This window comes from Pan troglodytes, chromosome 17, assembly GCF_028858775.2.
Source record: "Pan troglodytes isolate AG18354 chromosome 17, NHGRI_mPanTro3-v2.0_pri, whole genome shotgun sequence".
NCBI lineage: Eukaryota > Metazoa > Chordata > Mammalia > Primates > Hominidae > Pan > Pan troglodytes.
Genome location: NC_072415.2, coordinates 17,454,730 through 17,470,641, shown reverse-complemented (window position 1 = coordinate 17,470,641; position 15,912 = coordinate 17,454,730). Strand labels below are relative to the sequence as shown.

Here is a 15,912-nt window from a genome sequence, read left to right as displayed (position 1 = left end):
AATCACATTACAGCAATTTTCTAGTATTTTCTGTATCACATCAAGAAGCCAATAAATTAAAATTCTCAATCTAGTCATTCTGATTCCAGTGGCCATTTGATGGAAAGACCTTACTCTGATGTTGGGCTGATGACTCACTGCTGAGATTTCGATTTTATAAATTTGATTTTTTTTAATTTTTAATTTTTTAGAGACTGGGTCTTGCTCTGTCACCCGGGCTTGGGAGCAGTAGCATGATCATAGCTCACTGCAGCCTGGAACTTCTGGGCACAAACGATCCTCTTGCCTTAGCTTCCTGAGTAGCTGGGAGTACAGGAGTGTGCCACTGCACTTGGCTAATTTTTAAACTTTTTTGTAGAGACAGGGTCTCGCTTTGTTGCCCAGGCTGCTCTAGAACTCCTGGACTCAAATGATCCTCCTGCCTCTGCCTCCCAAGTGTGGAGAGTATAGGTATGAGTCACTGTACCCAGCTGAATTTGAAATTCAATAGGTTGATGTTGTTTCCGTTATCTAAGAAGTAAGAGCCAAGCACATTAGTAGCACAAGCCTTGTTAGTGTTTCCTGAGTAAGGTTGAGCCTACTTAAGACAACAAGTGATTTGGGGAACTTTGTTATGCATGGGGCCATGCCCATTACAAGTGAGTCTCTCACATTCCTTAAAGTGGATTTGGAAACTGAGGCAGTGCTATGAGATGAGGCAAAATGGAATAAAATGGGAAGAATAATATCTGCTCTAATTATTTCACAGGGTTCTTATGAGGCTCAGATCAAATTATTCATTTATTCAACAAATGTGTGATTCACCGAGTGCCTGTCACAGGCTGGGCGGCACTCTAGATTATGAAGGAGATAAAGAAGGGAAATGTTTGGCCTTGGAAGGAGCAGCAAATTAGTCACTGCTCATATTTTTAAAATAGTTCATGTCATAAGCTCTTTGAAGAGGGCTAGCTCATTCACTTCCGAGTTTCCATGTCTCAGTACCTAGCACAGAACATAGAAGCGGCTAATATATTGGTTATATGAACGAATGAATGAGCCACAGAATTCATTTCCTTGCAAGCATGTCGTGTCTCCCCCCAACAAGTTAAAATGAGTAAAGTGTGGATGTGGTTTCATTTCTTGGGTAGTTTAATGTTCCACGCCAACTTGAATATGGTAGTCTAACCTCGGATCCTTTCAAACCACAGCAATGGTGAACTTTTTAGTTAAGAGTTTGATTTAATTCAGATTAGTATTCCTTTTTCCCAATCACTGTTTTAGCAACACAGGGAGTACCTGTTTTCGGTTAATGTGCTTTTCATGTTTGGTATAAATCCATAGTCCAATATTTCTTTTGGAAAGGAAGATAAATTTTTCCCTTGACATCCCTTTTTTCCATTAAGTTAAAAAAACATTACTTAGTAAATGTGATTTCAAACAGCTGGGTTTTAATCTTTCCACCTTATGGAAAGAGAGCGTTTGGCTCCAGCAGCACCCCCACCACGTGGCCCAGCCTCACTCTGCGCACAGATTTTCTAACCTGGATGGCGCCGCTAGCGAGGCGCTCGTGGGTGTGCATTTGGGCTGTGTTCACATGTTATTCTAAACTAGGTCAGCAGCTCGGCTGGTTTCTTTTTCTATACTCTTTTAGGAGAATGTGAACAAATGGAGGATTATAATACCCTTTTTATACAGGTTCACAAAAATACTTTGAGGGCTCTTAAGTTGTGTTTCTTTACAACAGGTAAAGGTTATTGTCTTGCGGGCCACAGTTCGCCGCTGAGAGGCAGGCTGGGCTGGGGTAGCCCCACACATGGTTAGCATCGCTGGAAGAGGCCTTGGTGTGCCGATGCCCAGCCTTTTATTTGAATGATTGAAAATCTGAGTTGAAAGGACCTTGGACTTGATCCAGGCCTGCCACCCTTATTCCAGACAGACAGAACCAAGGCCTGGAAAAAGGAAGAGGCTGTGACGGTCAGTGGCGGTGAGGAACCCGGGACTCCTCCAGAGACTCTGTCTTCCCGCTGTGTACTGAGTGGGCCGTGCTGTGTGAATCCTGCCAGCTTCTGTGGTTTCCTAGGGCCAAGCCCACACTCAGAATGCAGGATGACAGTCACTGTAAGATGTAATGGACCTTTCTGTGCTCAAGTGTATATAATTGTGTAACTTCCTTTATTCTTCATTGCTTAAATGGATAGTAATGTGTTAAGTGTGCAAATTTATTTTAAAGTCCTACAAAACTGAATTCCATTTTCAAATATTGATTCGTACAGATTTTAGGGAGCCTGTGTTCAGTGTGGCCTATAAGGATTTGGGTATGGGACCTGCCCTATTTTTATAGTTCACCAACATGGCCCTTTAGCAGAAAGCACACATGATTTTCCCATGTTTTACATTATAAATTCACTGCTACCCATGCCTGGTATTATGCCTGATTTTTCTTAGGCATGAGACGAATGAACATCAGAGAGGTGAAATATGTTGTCCAGATTCTCACCACAAGACAGTGGCAAGTGGGAAATAAAATGTCTGAGTGTTCTTTTGTTAAGCCAGCGCTCCTGAGTTCTGACGGCCCCTGCCACGGCTGGCTGCACGGGCTCCCCCATTCTCGGAGGTGTGGAGAACTGCCAAGGATGTTTTCAAATCGAATAATAGAGCCCCACAGCTATGACTTTTGCAGAGCAGGTCGTGGAAAGAAAGAGAGCACCTGTGCTACTGTGTGGGCAGTGCCGTAGGGTGAGGCGTGCAAGGCGGGCCTCGGCGCCCCTGTGGAGTGCTGGAGGGCACCATTCTGTGTGTTTCAGATGAGGAAGGTCCTTACCCAGATGGCCCTTCTCTGAGTTTAGTGTCCTGGGCTCTCCAGATAGTCTGAGCTCCCAAACAGTCATGGCATGCAAATGGGGGAAAGAAAAACCAACGACAGTCACAGCTCAAGAGCACCAAGCTTGCATTGACTGCTCCATGCTTTATATTGTACTTTTTCAGAGTGCAAATTCACCTGCACCAGCGGTAAATGCTTGTATCTTGGTTCGCTGGTCTGTAACCAACAGAACGACTGTGGGGACAACAGTGACGAAGAGAACTGTCTCCTGGTGACCGAGCACCCGCCTCCGGGCATCTTCAACTGTAAGTCTCTCCTCCCACCTGGGTGGCACTGTCTGATGTGGTTCTGAAACGGTTAGGAGGTGGGGTCACTGGGACATGGGAAGGAGGTTGTTTTCTGGTTAAGGAAAGAGATTTGCATTTTCACAAAGGAAATGTTTTCTTCTTTTAGGATAGAGGGGCGGCATGTTTAAAAGTCAGAAATTTGTTCTGTTCTCTAAAGTGGTCAGCGGAGCTGTTTTGAAATAGGCTTTTGCTGTTTATCTGAGCAATGCCTGGATTCCAGGAAATCATGTATTGATTTAGTATTCTTCTTACCAACATTATTACTTCAGAAGTAATTTTAAATAAGCAAAGAAAGATATGTGGAAGGTCCATAATTAATCATGCAACTGAAATATGAAAGTAGAAAAATTTACATGGGATCCTTAAAGGTTCTGATCATGTGTTTTTCTATTAGATACTGGATGGAAACAGCTCGAGTGAGGTTTTGACATGTGTGAATCCCCAAGGCTGAGGCTTTGAGCATTTCTTGAATTTGAAGAAGTGGAGTCAGAGTTTGAAGTTCGTTGGTTTTTGATGTCATGGTTTTTGTGACAAGGGAAGAGAAAGAAGGCAGCTTTGAAAGCCTGCTGAACTTCTCTTAGGAAAAGTGGCTTACTGTTTTCTGTGTTTCTCTGGGCTAAGTGAGGGGGGTTGAGGCTGAGGATCTTTTTGCAGTTGCACACCTTGGGAAGAGCGTTGGCCGGGCCGACCCTCCTCACACGGCCTTCTTACTGAGATCATTTTATGATGCATTGAGCTTCTCTCCCCAGTTTTACTGACATTATTTTGAGGAGTTATATTTGAGACAGATTTTAAAATTTTTGTTATGGAAATTAGACTACATAAATACCAGTGCTGCAAATGTGAAAATGGGAGGGGATTTAAAAAAAGAAACTATTTTCTGTATTCCTACTGTATTTTTATATGGGGGGCAAGTTACGTATGTCCCCAATATAAAAATGACTGTGCTCTAGCAAATTTTAAGCCTGCTATTTATGCTTGCTAAATTCAAGAGTCTTATAGTACAAATAGTTTTTCTCAAGTTTTTCTATTGTATTTCCATTTGCATTTTCTCCTACCAAGCGCTCTTTGAGTCCCATCTCTATACTTTGCAAAGACGGTTCTTGGAGGTTCAGGCTGGGCGCGTGCTTGCCTGGCATTGGGTCCGTGTTTTGTGCGGTAGTCTCTATGTAATACAGCTTGCCTCTCACCTGGAGTCATCTGGCCTGCAGGCCCCTGCTCCCCCAAGGCCCAGGATGGCCCGGAGGCACTCGCTCTGGGTGTGCTACTTAGTGCATGGAACCAGGGCTGGGTGCAGGAAGAGGGAGGAAGGCTGCAGGTCAGGATGGGGGACTGGGAGCTGGGTGAGCACCTCCCTGAGGATGAGCAGGCAGCAGGCCAGAGGGTCGGGAGCCCTGAGGAACCCTGCTTGTTGGCCTTTCCACATGGATGGAACAATGATGTTTTCATCTCCTGAGCCTCAGTGCCCTCATCTGCACAATGGGGACATAAGAATGGTTATTGGAGTATCACACAGGACAATCCACAGCCAGCACTTAGAGCAGCATATTCCAGGCGCTAAGCACTCAAGATTACCTCAACCCAGGCTGGGGGTCTTAGAAGGAGGTGAGTACAAGCAGCATCTTACTCTGTTTTCTCTGGACTTGACTAACAGCAGACACACCATGGTAAACTGTGTAGAGAATATCAGGACCTTGTGTGCTGCCTTGACTGGGTTCAGAGTTCTGGAGCCCTGGCCTCTGCTCTGGGGTGCTCCCCAGGCTTCTTCTGGTCTGCGGGCTCCTCCTTTACTTCGGGGCCCTTTTGCTGAGGGCTTCCTTGTTTTCAACCCTCCTTCCTACCCTTCCCTCCTCCCTCACTCCCTTTCTTGTCAGTATTCTTTCCGGTTTTTGAGGCCTATCTCCAGATCGCTTTTCCACTCATTTTTTAAAATGTGAGCACTTTAATTCTGCCTAGAAGCCGAGGGAGCAGTTACATCCATCAGTGGCTCAACTTTGCCCTAACAGAGGAGTCTTACGATCCTGTTGGCAAACTCTTGGCCCCCTACTGTTCAGATATGACTAGAACTTTTGTCTTTATAGCTAAAATGGGATATTATTTACAATATACTCTCTTCTAAGAAGACTGGAGGGCTAGGAGACGGAATGACAAAGGGCAGGACTGTGGCTGTGGCTTCAGATTGATCTGGGTTCAAGGTTCGGCCTAAGGGAGTGACAACTCCTTTCAGCTCGGTTTGTCTCCCTGTGGAACAGGCACACTTCCTGCCGTGTTAGCATCTAAAGGAAAGAACGTCCATGGGAAACACAGTCTATGTCATCGTGTTGCAGTTGCCATCTCCACTCCCCACGTGGCCCTTCCTGGGGAGTGCACTGCTGTGACTTTGTATGGTCCATCTGTAATGTCAGAGCCATTCCGTACACGGAGCAGGAATTCACAGGTGTCCACAAGTGCACTTGCCCAGCGATCCTCAATGATTCTCCCTATTCTGTCCCCTGGGGGAGGCTGCGACCTGGCCTGTGGCTGCCCCCTACGTTCTCCTCAGGTTCTCTGCAGGCGCCCGAGGGAGCTGGGCAAGTGGTCATGGGGAGATGCTCATGGCGCGGGTTGCCTCTGGATTGTTCTGTGTGGCTGGGAGCTCCGGGGTAGGTGGTGGTTTCTCTGTCTTCTGCTGCAGCTCACCTCTGCCAGGTGTGTGGCTTCCCAGGGGAGGAGGCCAGAGGGTGGCCTCATATTGAATGGCTATATATTCTCTTCCCCGTATTCTGTTGGGCAGCGAACAGGGATATTTCACTTCCTGTTAATAGCTGTGAACAAGCCTTAGAACCTCGGTTGTTAGTGGATGACACTTTTTATTGGATCCTTCACCAGCCCGTTTCCTACAGCAGGCAGACAGCCTGCCTTTCATGGTGTGCTGCTCTGACGGTAAGGTCCCCTTCCTCTCCACCTGGACGGAATCAGAGTATCCCACGAACTCTTGTCTATGAAGTGCCATGCTTCAGAAAGGCGATGCCTCATTCTTCTTCCTGCTTAGGAGCAGGAGTGGCTTGTGTGATCTATGTCACCTTGTTCTAACCTGGGGGATATACTCAGTGTTCCGGATCTGAGGGCACTGAGGCTGAAGCGAGGTGAGACCTTCTGGATTTCCAGATGAGCTAGAATCAGTTTAGTTTCCTGGCCATGCCGTTAGCTTTGAGTATGCTCCATGGCTCAGATGTCTTGGCAATATCTCCCATTTGATATTTGCTAAATTTCAGCATGAATTAAAGTTAACAAGAAAATGTTACTGTTATTTGTAAAGCCAGCAATACTAAGAATCACAGAAGCTCTGGAAGTTGCTCTAAGTAGCTTTTCTCTTCAAACAAAAATGTGTTTGGAGCCCAGGCTGAGGCATAGTGGGTTTCATCTGCTTTTTGCCTCTCCTCACCGTGGTCAGGTTATGGTTGGACCGAGGCTGCTTTATTCTGCTGAGAGACCAAAGGGTTTTGCATGGACGTGCAGGTCTGGGCTGACATCCATTATCTCCTGGGGAATGAGTTTTCCTGGCTGCATCTTTCTGTGGAAGAGGAAATATGCTGTCAGCCTAAGTTGCCAGCTTTTGTCACATCTTTTCTCTGGCTGCTCTATCAAAATATTGTACCCCGAGCACTAAACATACAAATTACACAAACACAATTATTTGTTATTTACACAAATAAAATAATTATACAAATTATTCCTTATACAAACAAAATTATTTATGAAGTACCTTCTCTGGTCATTGTACTAGGCCTTGTGGAAACGAGGAATGAAGGAAAATATAGACCCTGCTATCAAGGTGCTGAGAGTGGGGAGGTGAATTCACACCTGCACAAAGATAACTAAAAATGGGCCCAGGGAGTGAGGGCCGAGTGGGTCCAGTCGTTCGTAGTTCAGGGGATAGAGAGATTCATCCTGGTTGGATTAGTGGTCACAGTGGCTTCCTGGAGGAGGTGTGCTGGATGGCAAGAGGAGAGGACAGAGTACCAGGGCCCAGAAGAGCATGAGCGTAGGTTGGCAATGAGGGTGGTGCTGTCTTGGGACAGAAGGCCATGGCTGGGGCCCGCGTGGGCACGGCTGAGAAAGTGGGTTGGTCCTAGAGAGACAGAAGCCAGTGTATAAGGCTGCACCTCCTGCCCTGGCCCTAGGACAGGCCACCTGCTGGCCGGCCGGCTGCGGGGAGCCTGAGGCTGGCATCCCACTTGGTGGACCTGCCACCTCATCGTTCCTGCCCAGCCAAGCATGTCCTGTGGTGCTGTGTTTCCAAAGCCCCTTGGCCACATCTTAGTGGGGGACAGCAGCGTTCCTTCAACTGTCCAGAAGCGATGATTGAGTGGTCTGTGTGGCCTGGCAAGGGCCACGCCCTCCGAAAGCCTTGGTGAGCACAGACCCCCGAAGCCAGCGCTGCTGAGGGGTTCTCACCACTGGACCTTAAGAGTAAGGTCAGCGTCGACAAGAAGCCACAAGTTTCCCTTTGAGCTTCAGTGGAATTTCCACTTAACTGAGAGAATCTGATTCGAGGAAAGCAGGGAGAGGAGCAGCTCCCCCTGCTACTGGAGGGTCGGGAAGAAGCTGCTTCTCTCTATATAGAGACCTCATCAAACTGACCCCAAATCAAATGAACTGGAGCTGATAAAGTACACCCGGTTATGCCAGGATTATGACTTTAGGACTTTTTCAGGAGGCAGCTTTTTCCTCTCGTTGCCATTTAGGGTAATAACAACCAAATAAAATAAAATCCAACTTATTAAAATCTGAGCTGATTATTTTACTTCCGAAACCAGCTCTTCCCACCTTCTTCATTTTTTCTCCCAAAGAGACTGGCATCCTACTTGTCACCTGTAGGCACCAAGCTATGACTGCCCTCCTTCCCTTAAGCCAGCAACTTCCCACCTCCCAAGCATTTTGTTTATTGAGGACTTGGGGATCAGGCTCATAACCACATAACCACATAGGTAACCTGTGCATAACCCAGGCTTGCAAATGCCAGATGCTTCTATTTTTTCCCTGTAATTATTGCAGTAAACCTTAACCATAATTCTCTATATCAGAGAATAGTCACCAAATGTCCTTTTCGAGTTCATATTTCTCCAGTTGTCTTATAAACATGTGTTTCGGTTTGTTCTGTTTATCATTTGTTTGCAGCAGGATCCAAAGAAGCCCCAGGCATCGTAGATCGCTTTGCTCCTGAAGGATCTCTGATTCTGTAGGTTCTCCCTCCATAACTATTTCCCCTCCCTCCCTCTTCCTGTCATCGTCGTGGTCGTCTCCTCCTCCCCCTTCTCCTCCCTTTTGTGACTTTGGGTGGAGGGGTCTGGCTTGCTTGTTCTGCAGTTTCCGTACTCTGGATTTTGCTGGCTGCTTTCCTGTGGAGTCACTGAACGTGCTTCTCTGTCCCACACCATTCCTGCCACGTGGTAGGTAATGCAGAGGTCTGGGGAGACTCAGGTGTGAACGCTGTGTGTGTGAAACTACTGCCTCGGTACAGCTCTTCCATCAGGAGCACATTGTGTCTGCTGGTCTCTTGTGTGATACCGTCAGGCATTTGGGGTTGCAAAACAGTCACAACCAAATTCTGTCCTTTTTTCTCAAGTAATTAGTGGGGATACATCTATAAAGAGAAATTCCCCATCAACGATTTGATTACCCTGAAGTGTATATCATATAGGATTTATTAACTTAAGGATGGGGGTTCCCTGTCACTCTGCACAGGTGACCACTGAGATTTCCTGTGTGTGTTATGATGAACTGATGAATTGAAATATGTTTGATGCATGCACTTAACATTTTTAGGAACCCCCTCTGCTACACTTGGATAGCCAAATCCCAGGTCGCGTCTGGAATTTGGGGATTGTCAATGACCTGTTTAGCTCCAGGTTAAACTCCAGGTGTGCAAGGGCTAAGCCCTCTCCCCTTCTTTTCCTTATGATCTTTCTTAACATTTTCTTTTCTCTAGCTTGCTTTATTGTAAGAATGCAATATATCATAAATATGACATACAAAATGTGTGTTAATCGACTTCTTATGTTATAGGTAAGGCTTTCAGTCAACAGTAGGCTATTAGTAGTTAAGTTTTCGGGGAGTTGAAAGTTATACACAAATTTTCCACCACACGGAGATCACAGCCCCAACCCCCAAATTGTTCAAAGGTCAGCTGCACATAGTGGACACTCAGAGTGTTGACTGGAGACCGTTGATCCTTTCTCTGCTGCCTCCCAGCATCCTATGAGCATGGCTGCCAGGTGAACAGTGCCCATGAGGTCTCGGTGGTAGCCTTGGTGCCTGCCATGGTGCCTGGCGCATGTAGCATATGGGGCATGGCCCTGTAAATATTTGCTGAGTGTAGGGATGAATATTATTATTTTAGAAAACTCAAGCCTGACCAGAGGATGAAAAAGGCTTTTGCTTGCAAGGCCTAGTACCTTGCAAGTGGAAGCAGGGATTGAAAATATCCACGTGATGCCGGCAGCCTGCATGAGAAGACAAAGGAAAAGACTACATAAGGCTGGTGCCCACAAACTGCCTGTCCTTCCCATGTGTGTTTAGACTGCCATAAACACCCAAACCAACCAAAGTAGAAGCCTACTCTGGTAAGCATTTATTCTGGGACCAACAGTGTGATAGGCTTTTACTGTGTGTGTGACCAGTCAGGGCTTCCCAGTGCTGCAGCCCTGGAGGGACAGACTTTTGGCCTCTAAATATCCATCTACTGTGTAGGAAGGACCAGTCGTGCCAAGCACAGAGGAAATGTGGAGTGCTTCTGGCCAGCCCTAAAGACGTGTGTGTGAGCAGGTGTGAGTGTGTGTGTATGCATGAGATGTGAGTATGCCAGAGTGTGTGGGACTGTGTGTGGTATGTGTGCATAAGTATGTGTGAGAATGTGTAGTGTGTGTGTGCACAAGTGTGTGGGTGTCGGAGAGTGTGTGTGTCTGGTGTGTGCATTCATGTGACTCCGTGTGGTGTGTGCATGCATGCGAGGGTGTGCCATGGGTGGAGTGTGTATGCAGGTGTATGAATGTGTCCATGTGTGTGAGGGTGAGTCTGTGGTGCATTTGTGCATGAATGTGCACGTGTGTGTATATGTATAAGAGTGTATCTGTGTACATGTCTATGTGTGTGTTTGTGCACGTGTGTGTGTGTATGCGTGAGGGTCTATGGTACATGTATTCATGAGTGTGTGTGCGTGTGTGTGAGAGTCTGATGCATTTGTGCATGAGTGTGTTTGCATGTGTGTGCATGTATGTGTGTAGGTGAGGGTGTGTGATGCATATGTGTGTGAGAATGTGTGTAGGTGCCTGTATATGTGTGGGTGTGTGCATGTGTGGGTGTGTGTGTGTGTGAGGTTGAGTCTCTGGTGCATATGTGCATGAGTGTGTGTGTCTGTGTGTGAGGGTGAGGCTGTGTGGTGCATGTGTGCATGAGTGTGTCACCTGGAGTCACCACCACTCACTGCCTGTGGCTTTAGGCAAGTTGTTCAGCCTCTGTGTACCTCGATTTTCTCATTTATAAAATGAGGATAATATTGGTATCTCTTTCAAAGGGTTGTTCTGAGGATTTACTGAAATAGTGCAGGACAGGCAATTAGAGTAATACCTGGCCCACAGTACATGCTCAGTAAGCATCATCTATTGGAGGGTCCACTGCTTCCTGGGGATTGGAATTAGGTAGGAAGGGAGCTGCTGTTTGCCGAGTGCTCACTGTTTACATGCATCATCTCATTTATCTCTCAAAAGCACCCTAGAAAGGTCATAAGAATGCAGCGCTCAGGGCGGTGGGGTGATTTACTCAGAGTCACACAGCCAAGGCGTGCCGCTGCTGGGGTGTTGAACTCAGGCCATGGTTTTGTTTGTCTTTGGAGGTGCTATTTTCCCCTCCCATGGTATTTTTCCAGTAAGATAGGGATTTACTCATCAGTTCTTAAAAGGCTTGAAGGGCTTGGGTGGTGGGGATCAAACCAACCGTCTTCTGTTCAGAAGGGCCACAGAGGATGATTGTTTTCAATTGATACATAGATGGCGATTTTTGGTTTCATGCTGGATTTTCAAACAGATTATGAAAAATTAACCTAAGAGCCCCTGTGTGTCAGGGATCATTGATTCTGTTGATTCCTTGGGATTTCCTCTACAAACTGATAAGCTATCCCTTCTTCGATTGTGTCCCGTCCAGGTAGTACTCGTATGACCCAGAAGCCAGCTCTCCTCTCTGACTCACTGTCTTGTCAGGAGGATGGGGATGATGACAGCTGCCCTGGGGAGGCGAGAGGCAGCGTGGCTTCAGCATGGGGGCGGCTCTGTTTCTGCCATCACCATCCCCGCTTCACCTGCTGCGGGCGCCAAGAGCCCGCCTCAGCCACATGTGGGCTTTTAGTCTCTGATCCCCAGTTTCCCTCTGACTCTTGTCTGAGCGCATTGGCCCCTTCAGCATCTCCAGCTGTGCTGGGAGGGGTGGCGCCTGCCTCAGGGGCCCTCTGGCATTCAGCAGATTGGACTTCCCATGTTGACGTTGCTGACTGCAGGGGGTGTGGGTCAGGGGTCTTCCAGGTTGTGGTGTTACCTTGGAGCGAGGCTGGGGCGAGGGGCTCTGGGTTTCCACAGACTTAATTCTGGCTGGCCTCCATCAAGGCCATGTTCAATGAATCAGGCTGTTGTACAGAGCAGCCTGTGTGCTTTGGACAGGGCTCCCCGCCCGCCCCCCCTTTTTTTTGACTTAAAGAATCTATGGCAAAGCAATTACTGACTGTGACAGTGACCCAAGGTGGTATTTAAAACAAGATGTGGAGGGCAATATGCCTCTCTCTGGGTTCACCATGGGATCAAGTTGCAGGGGCTGTCACTGGCAACACGCTTCTGCCTGAACGGTTCTGTGGGATGAGCCCCCAGGGAGGCGCTGGCAGCCTCACACCCTCCCCTCCCAGTCCCGCCCCTTGTGTTGGCTGCCTTTGTTTCTCCAAGACGGTTTTCTGATCAATTAAAATCGTGTAGGGTCTTAAACGGTAATTCTGCCTTTTCAAATAAACAAAGGCGGAGAACAAATGGGAGGGTAAGTTTTAATAAACCTTAGGCATCATTTCCTCCTGCTGTGACACTAAATTTACTCGGATAAAAACAACCTCTTAGATTTACATTTTGATTCTGTTACTGCTTTCATGTGTGCGGGGCTGTCCCACTTCAGATGAAATTTATCCACTTCTTTAAATATTTAGTAGTCTAGCGTGGATGTTAATGAAAGTCTGGCGGTGCTATTTTGAGAATTGCAACAATGATAGTAATTTTCAGTGTCAGATTCCTGCTTCGCAAAGGGAAAGAGGGATGGGAGAAGGGGGAGGGAAAAATGGTTTCAGTTCTAATAGAGTTTGCCATCCGCTGGGCCGTGCCAGACAGATGGGTCATGAATACTGTCTAGACGCTCTCTGCCTGAGCGAAGCCCTGGTCTCTAAGGACACGCAATGAGACGCCGGCTTAAGTAACTGGGGAAAGTCAGGGCAAGCTCTCCTGTAATCAGATAGAAATCAATGTGATCCTGCTTCCTGGGGGAGGCCAAGGGGTGGCCGGGAGGGTGTAGGGAGAGGGGGTGCTAAGAGAAAAGGCCCGCTGTTACTGATCAATTTTAGTGCAAACTTGACAATTATTAGGCATTAGGGAGAGCCTGAAAGGACAGTTGTAGGATGATAACACTATTGATTTAAGCCGTACTGCCCAGAATGCAGAATAATATATTTCAGACCCAGGCTTCAAAGGCCGGAGAGGAGCTGGGGTGAAAAGGAGGATGTTGTCGTGTGTGGTTAAGACGGGAATGCAGCCCGCGGGGTGAACTGTGTTAATTGTGTATATTAACACACTCAGCACTGCTCTTGTGGAAACCGTTGGTCTTGACTGTTCATTTAGCCTCTTAATTTGCAAGGGTTTTAGAGGCTCACCAGGCTTGCTCTCTCTTTTTATGAATCTCTGCGAATTTCTTCATGCTGGGTCTCTTCCGGGCAGCTCCACAACTGGCAGAGCTGTAGGAAAGCGGGTAAAAAAATCCCCAGCGCCTGCCTGGCTGCGCTTGGGTGCCTGCGTAGTCGTGATGCTTGTCTTCCTAATTATTTTCTGAGTGGCGGGGATGGAGTTTATGTGACGTCAGAAGTGAGTTTCTGCTCATGAAGACTCCCAGTGTAAGTGTGGTGGGAGTCGGGAAGGAGATATTGAGGTAAAGATGAGATTGGGGGGCGGAGGCTGGGGGACCACCAATAAGGCGGGAGGCGACGCAGCAGCTTGCCGTTCGGCTGGGAGGTGCTTTGTCGCTTGGTTTGATGGCCGCTAATCACGTCTCGGTCTTGAAAAAAATTATCCAAAAGGGTACTACAGTGAAACTTGGAAGGGACCATCTTTGAGTAATTGAAGAAATAAAGCTGAAGTCTAAAGCTGTCATGAGATATGTCGTGGACTGCAGAGGTGGGTGACCTTCCGAGGGCTGGACTTCTGAATTCATCCTCTGGGCTGGTGCCTCTTTCAGTCATGGCAGCTTTAACATGGGAAAAAAACCCCAACAACCTAAACTTTGCAGTAATCATTTTTTCACTCCTTCATCCATTCTTGTTCTGTCCCAAGAGCTAATAGCAGAGGGAAAAGAAGATATTTTTTGCTTCCTTCCCAGAAAGAAAACAGAGATCAAAGATAAAAAATATTTTCAAAGTAGACAATCACTGGAGAGGGAAGAAAGAAATCTTGTTTCAAGAGTTTGCAGTTGTGAGCAGCGAGTGAGTCTGTCCTTTTTCCAGACAGCTCCTAGAAAAATTGCCGTGGTCCTCCGGAAGGTCCAGCTGTCCTTAGAGGGGCACCTTCTTGCCCTAGACCCTTTGCTTGCTGTTCACACCAGGACCATCCACTCAGGGCAGAAACTTTTCATTCCCTTGGATGGCCTGTAGGGAAGGGGCACATGGCAGGGGGCTGGGCTGTGGGCATCAGCACTTCTGCTGCCAGCCATGGGGCCTGGAAGGGGAGCCTTGTGCTAAGTGACAATTTACCACCTCTTGGTTCTGTTCACTTAAAATCTTGGGACCATAAAGTGCATCTCCCCATTTCAGAGACTGGTGGCTCAGTGGGGTGACCCCCAGGCTCATATGTGTGCTTGGGAGAGGAGAATCTCAGATTGCCCTGCCTCCTTGAGAAAGGCCCCTGTCTTCCTGCGGGCGTGCACCTGTTCCGGAGAGGGCCCCTGAGCCAGGCTGTCTGCTGTGGATGGCTCTGCCATGGCGCTATCTCCTTCGTCCTTATCTATCTCTTCATTGTTAGTGGAGGGTGTTGGGCATCTGTTATTTGCTTTATTCTAAAAATTCAGAGAAAAAAAGGAACTTGAGCTACACTTCAGGCCTTTTACCCTTAGATCTTGGGGGAAGGTCAGCTATGGTTCCAGGTAGGGTGTACCGCCGCAGGCCCTTGCATGCCAGCTGTTCTCCCTGTCTGGGTTTGGGCAGGTGGTGGGTTCAGGCCCAACCGCTCTCTCTGTCATGGGGCCGGGGTGGTGGCTGAGCCAATCAAGCAAAATGATGGACCTTCCATCACAGGATGTAAGCCCGTGTCTTGACTTCACGTGACTTTTTGTGGAAGGACAGCCAAAGGAACACATTACCGAGAGAGTTCGCTCTTCCATTTGCATAGGCTTTGGAGACAGAAGTGTTGAGTTTTGTTTCTTCCTTGGTGAGAGGGGTTGGCATGAACCCAGAATTTTAAATGCCAATCTGACCTTAAAAGGCTGGCAGAGACCCTGCCCTTCCAGGCCTACCTGTGCCTCCCACTAAAGCCCCATGAGGCCTCTAGAACAGCGGCTGCTGCCTCCTCTCGCCCTTCTGGTTCAGTGTCTGCTCTCATGTTAGGAGATGTTAACTGGAAATGACAGGACCTGGGGCCAGTGCAGTTAGCTTCTCTCCCCCCACCCCCCCCCAAAAAAAAACACACAAGATCCCAAGACTGATTAGTTTTCATAAGTTGTTGAAGGAGAAATAGTTGTTGAAAGATTATGTCTGGACAGGGGGCTGGAGGGTGTTATAGAGAAAACATGTTTGGGGTAGTCACTTGTGGAAAATTATATGCTGAGTAGTACAAAACATCCCATCTCTGGGATACTTCATGGAAGGTATTTTTCTGAGTATTGAATGCGTGAGAGGCATGGGCTGGGCTCTATGGGCAGGTGCAGGGCTGCAGGGGCTAGGTGACATGGGAGGGTGCAGTGTGTGTGAGACGGAGGCTTTGCCTCCCAGCTTTGTTCTGTCCAGTGCTAAGTGGTGTCCTTGAGAAGGCCCACAAAGTTGTGGCACGTATCTGCAGTGCCAGTATGCAGGACAGAAGGAACATCTTACTAAGCCTGGGTGCTCAGGGAGGCCACCATCATGGGCTGGCAGGGTCTGGAGAACCCCTGCTCTTCAGGGGGAGTGTCGTGGGGAGACGCCTGGGCAGGGATGCCACATAGGCTTGTCATGGAAGCTTGCGGGGAGGGGAGGGCTGACTTTGAGGAGCACCACTAGAAAGGTAGGTGGGGTCAGATTCTAGAAAGCCAGGGATGTCAGGCCAGATCGCTTTCATTCTCTTTCATGAAGGAAGTCATTGAAGGTTTTTGAGCAAGAGAGGCTACGACACAAAGCTGTTGTATAGCCGGAAGGTCCTTAGAGATGGCTTAGTTTAGTTCTGCACTCAGGAAAGGAAACTGAAGCCTGAGATTACATGACCACTTCAAGGTCACAAAAATAGTCTTTGGCAGAAGTCCTAATATGTA

General features: G+C 47.7%; 1 protein-coding gene across 13 annotated transcripts in view; it reads left to right on the top strand.

Annotated features, from left to right (window-relative positions):
* LDLRAD4 (low density lipoprotein receptor class A domain containing 4) overlaps window positions 1–15,912 on the top strand; it is a 436,354-nt gene that overhangs the window by 217,913 nt on the left and 202,529 nt on the right. For 10 of the 13 annotated variants that reach the window (XM_009433595.4, XM_054672297.1, XM_009433598.3 and 7 more), the window contains one exon: window positions 2,965–3,105. The exons of 2 other annotated variants lie outside the window; for them this stretch is intronic. In XM_009433595.4, coding sequence (XP_009431870.1) covers window positions 2,965–3,105 — 141 coding nt within the window. Of the gene's footprint in view, window positions 1–2,964; window positions 3,106–15,912 lie in introns of those variants that run through there. One more of the 13 variants, XM_054672295.2, reaches the window with a different exon arrangement.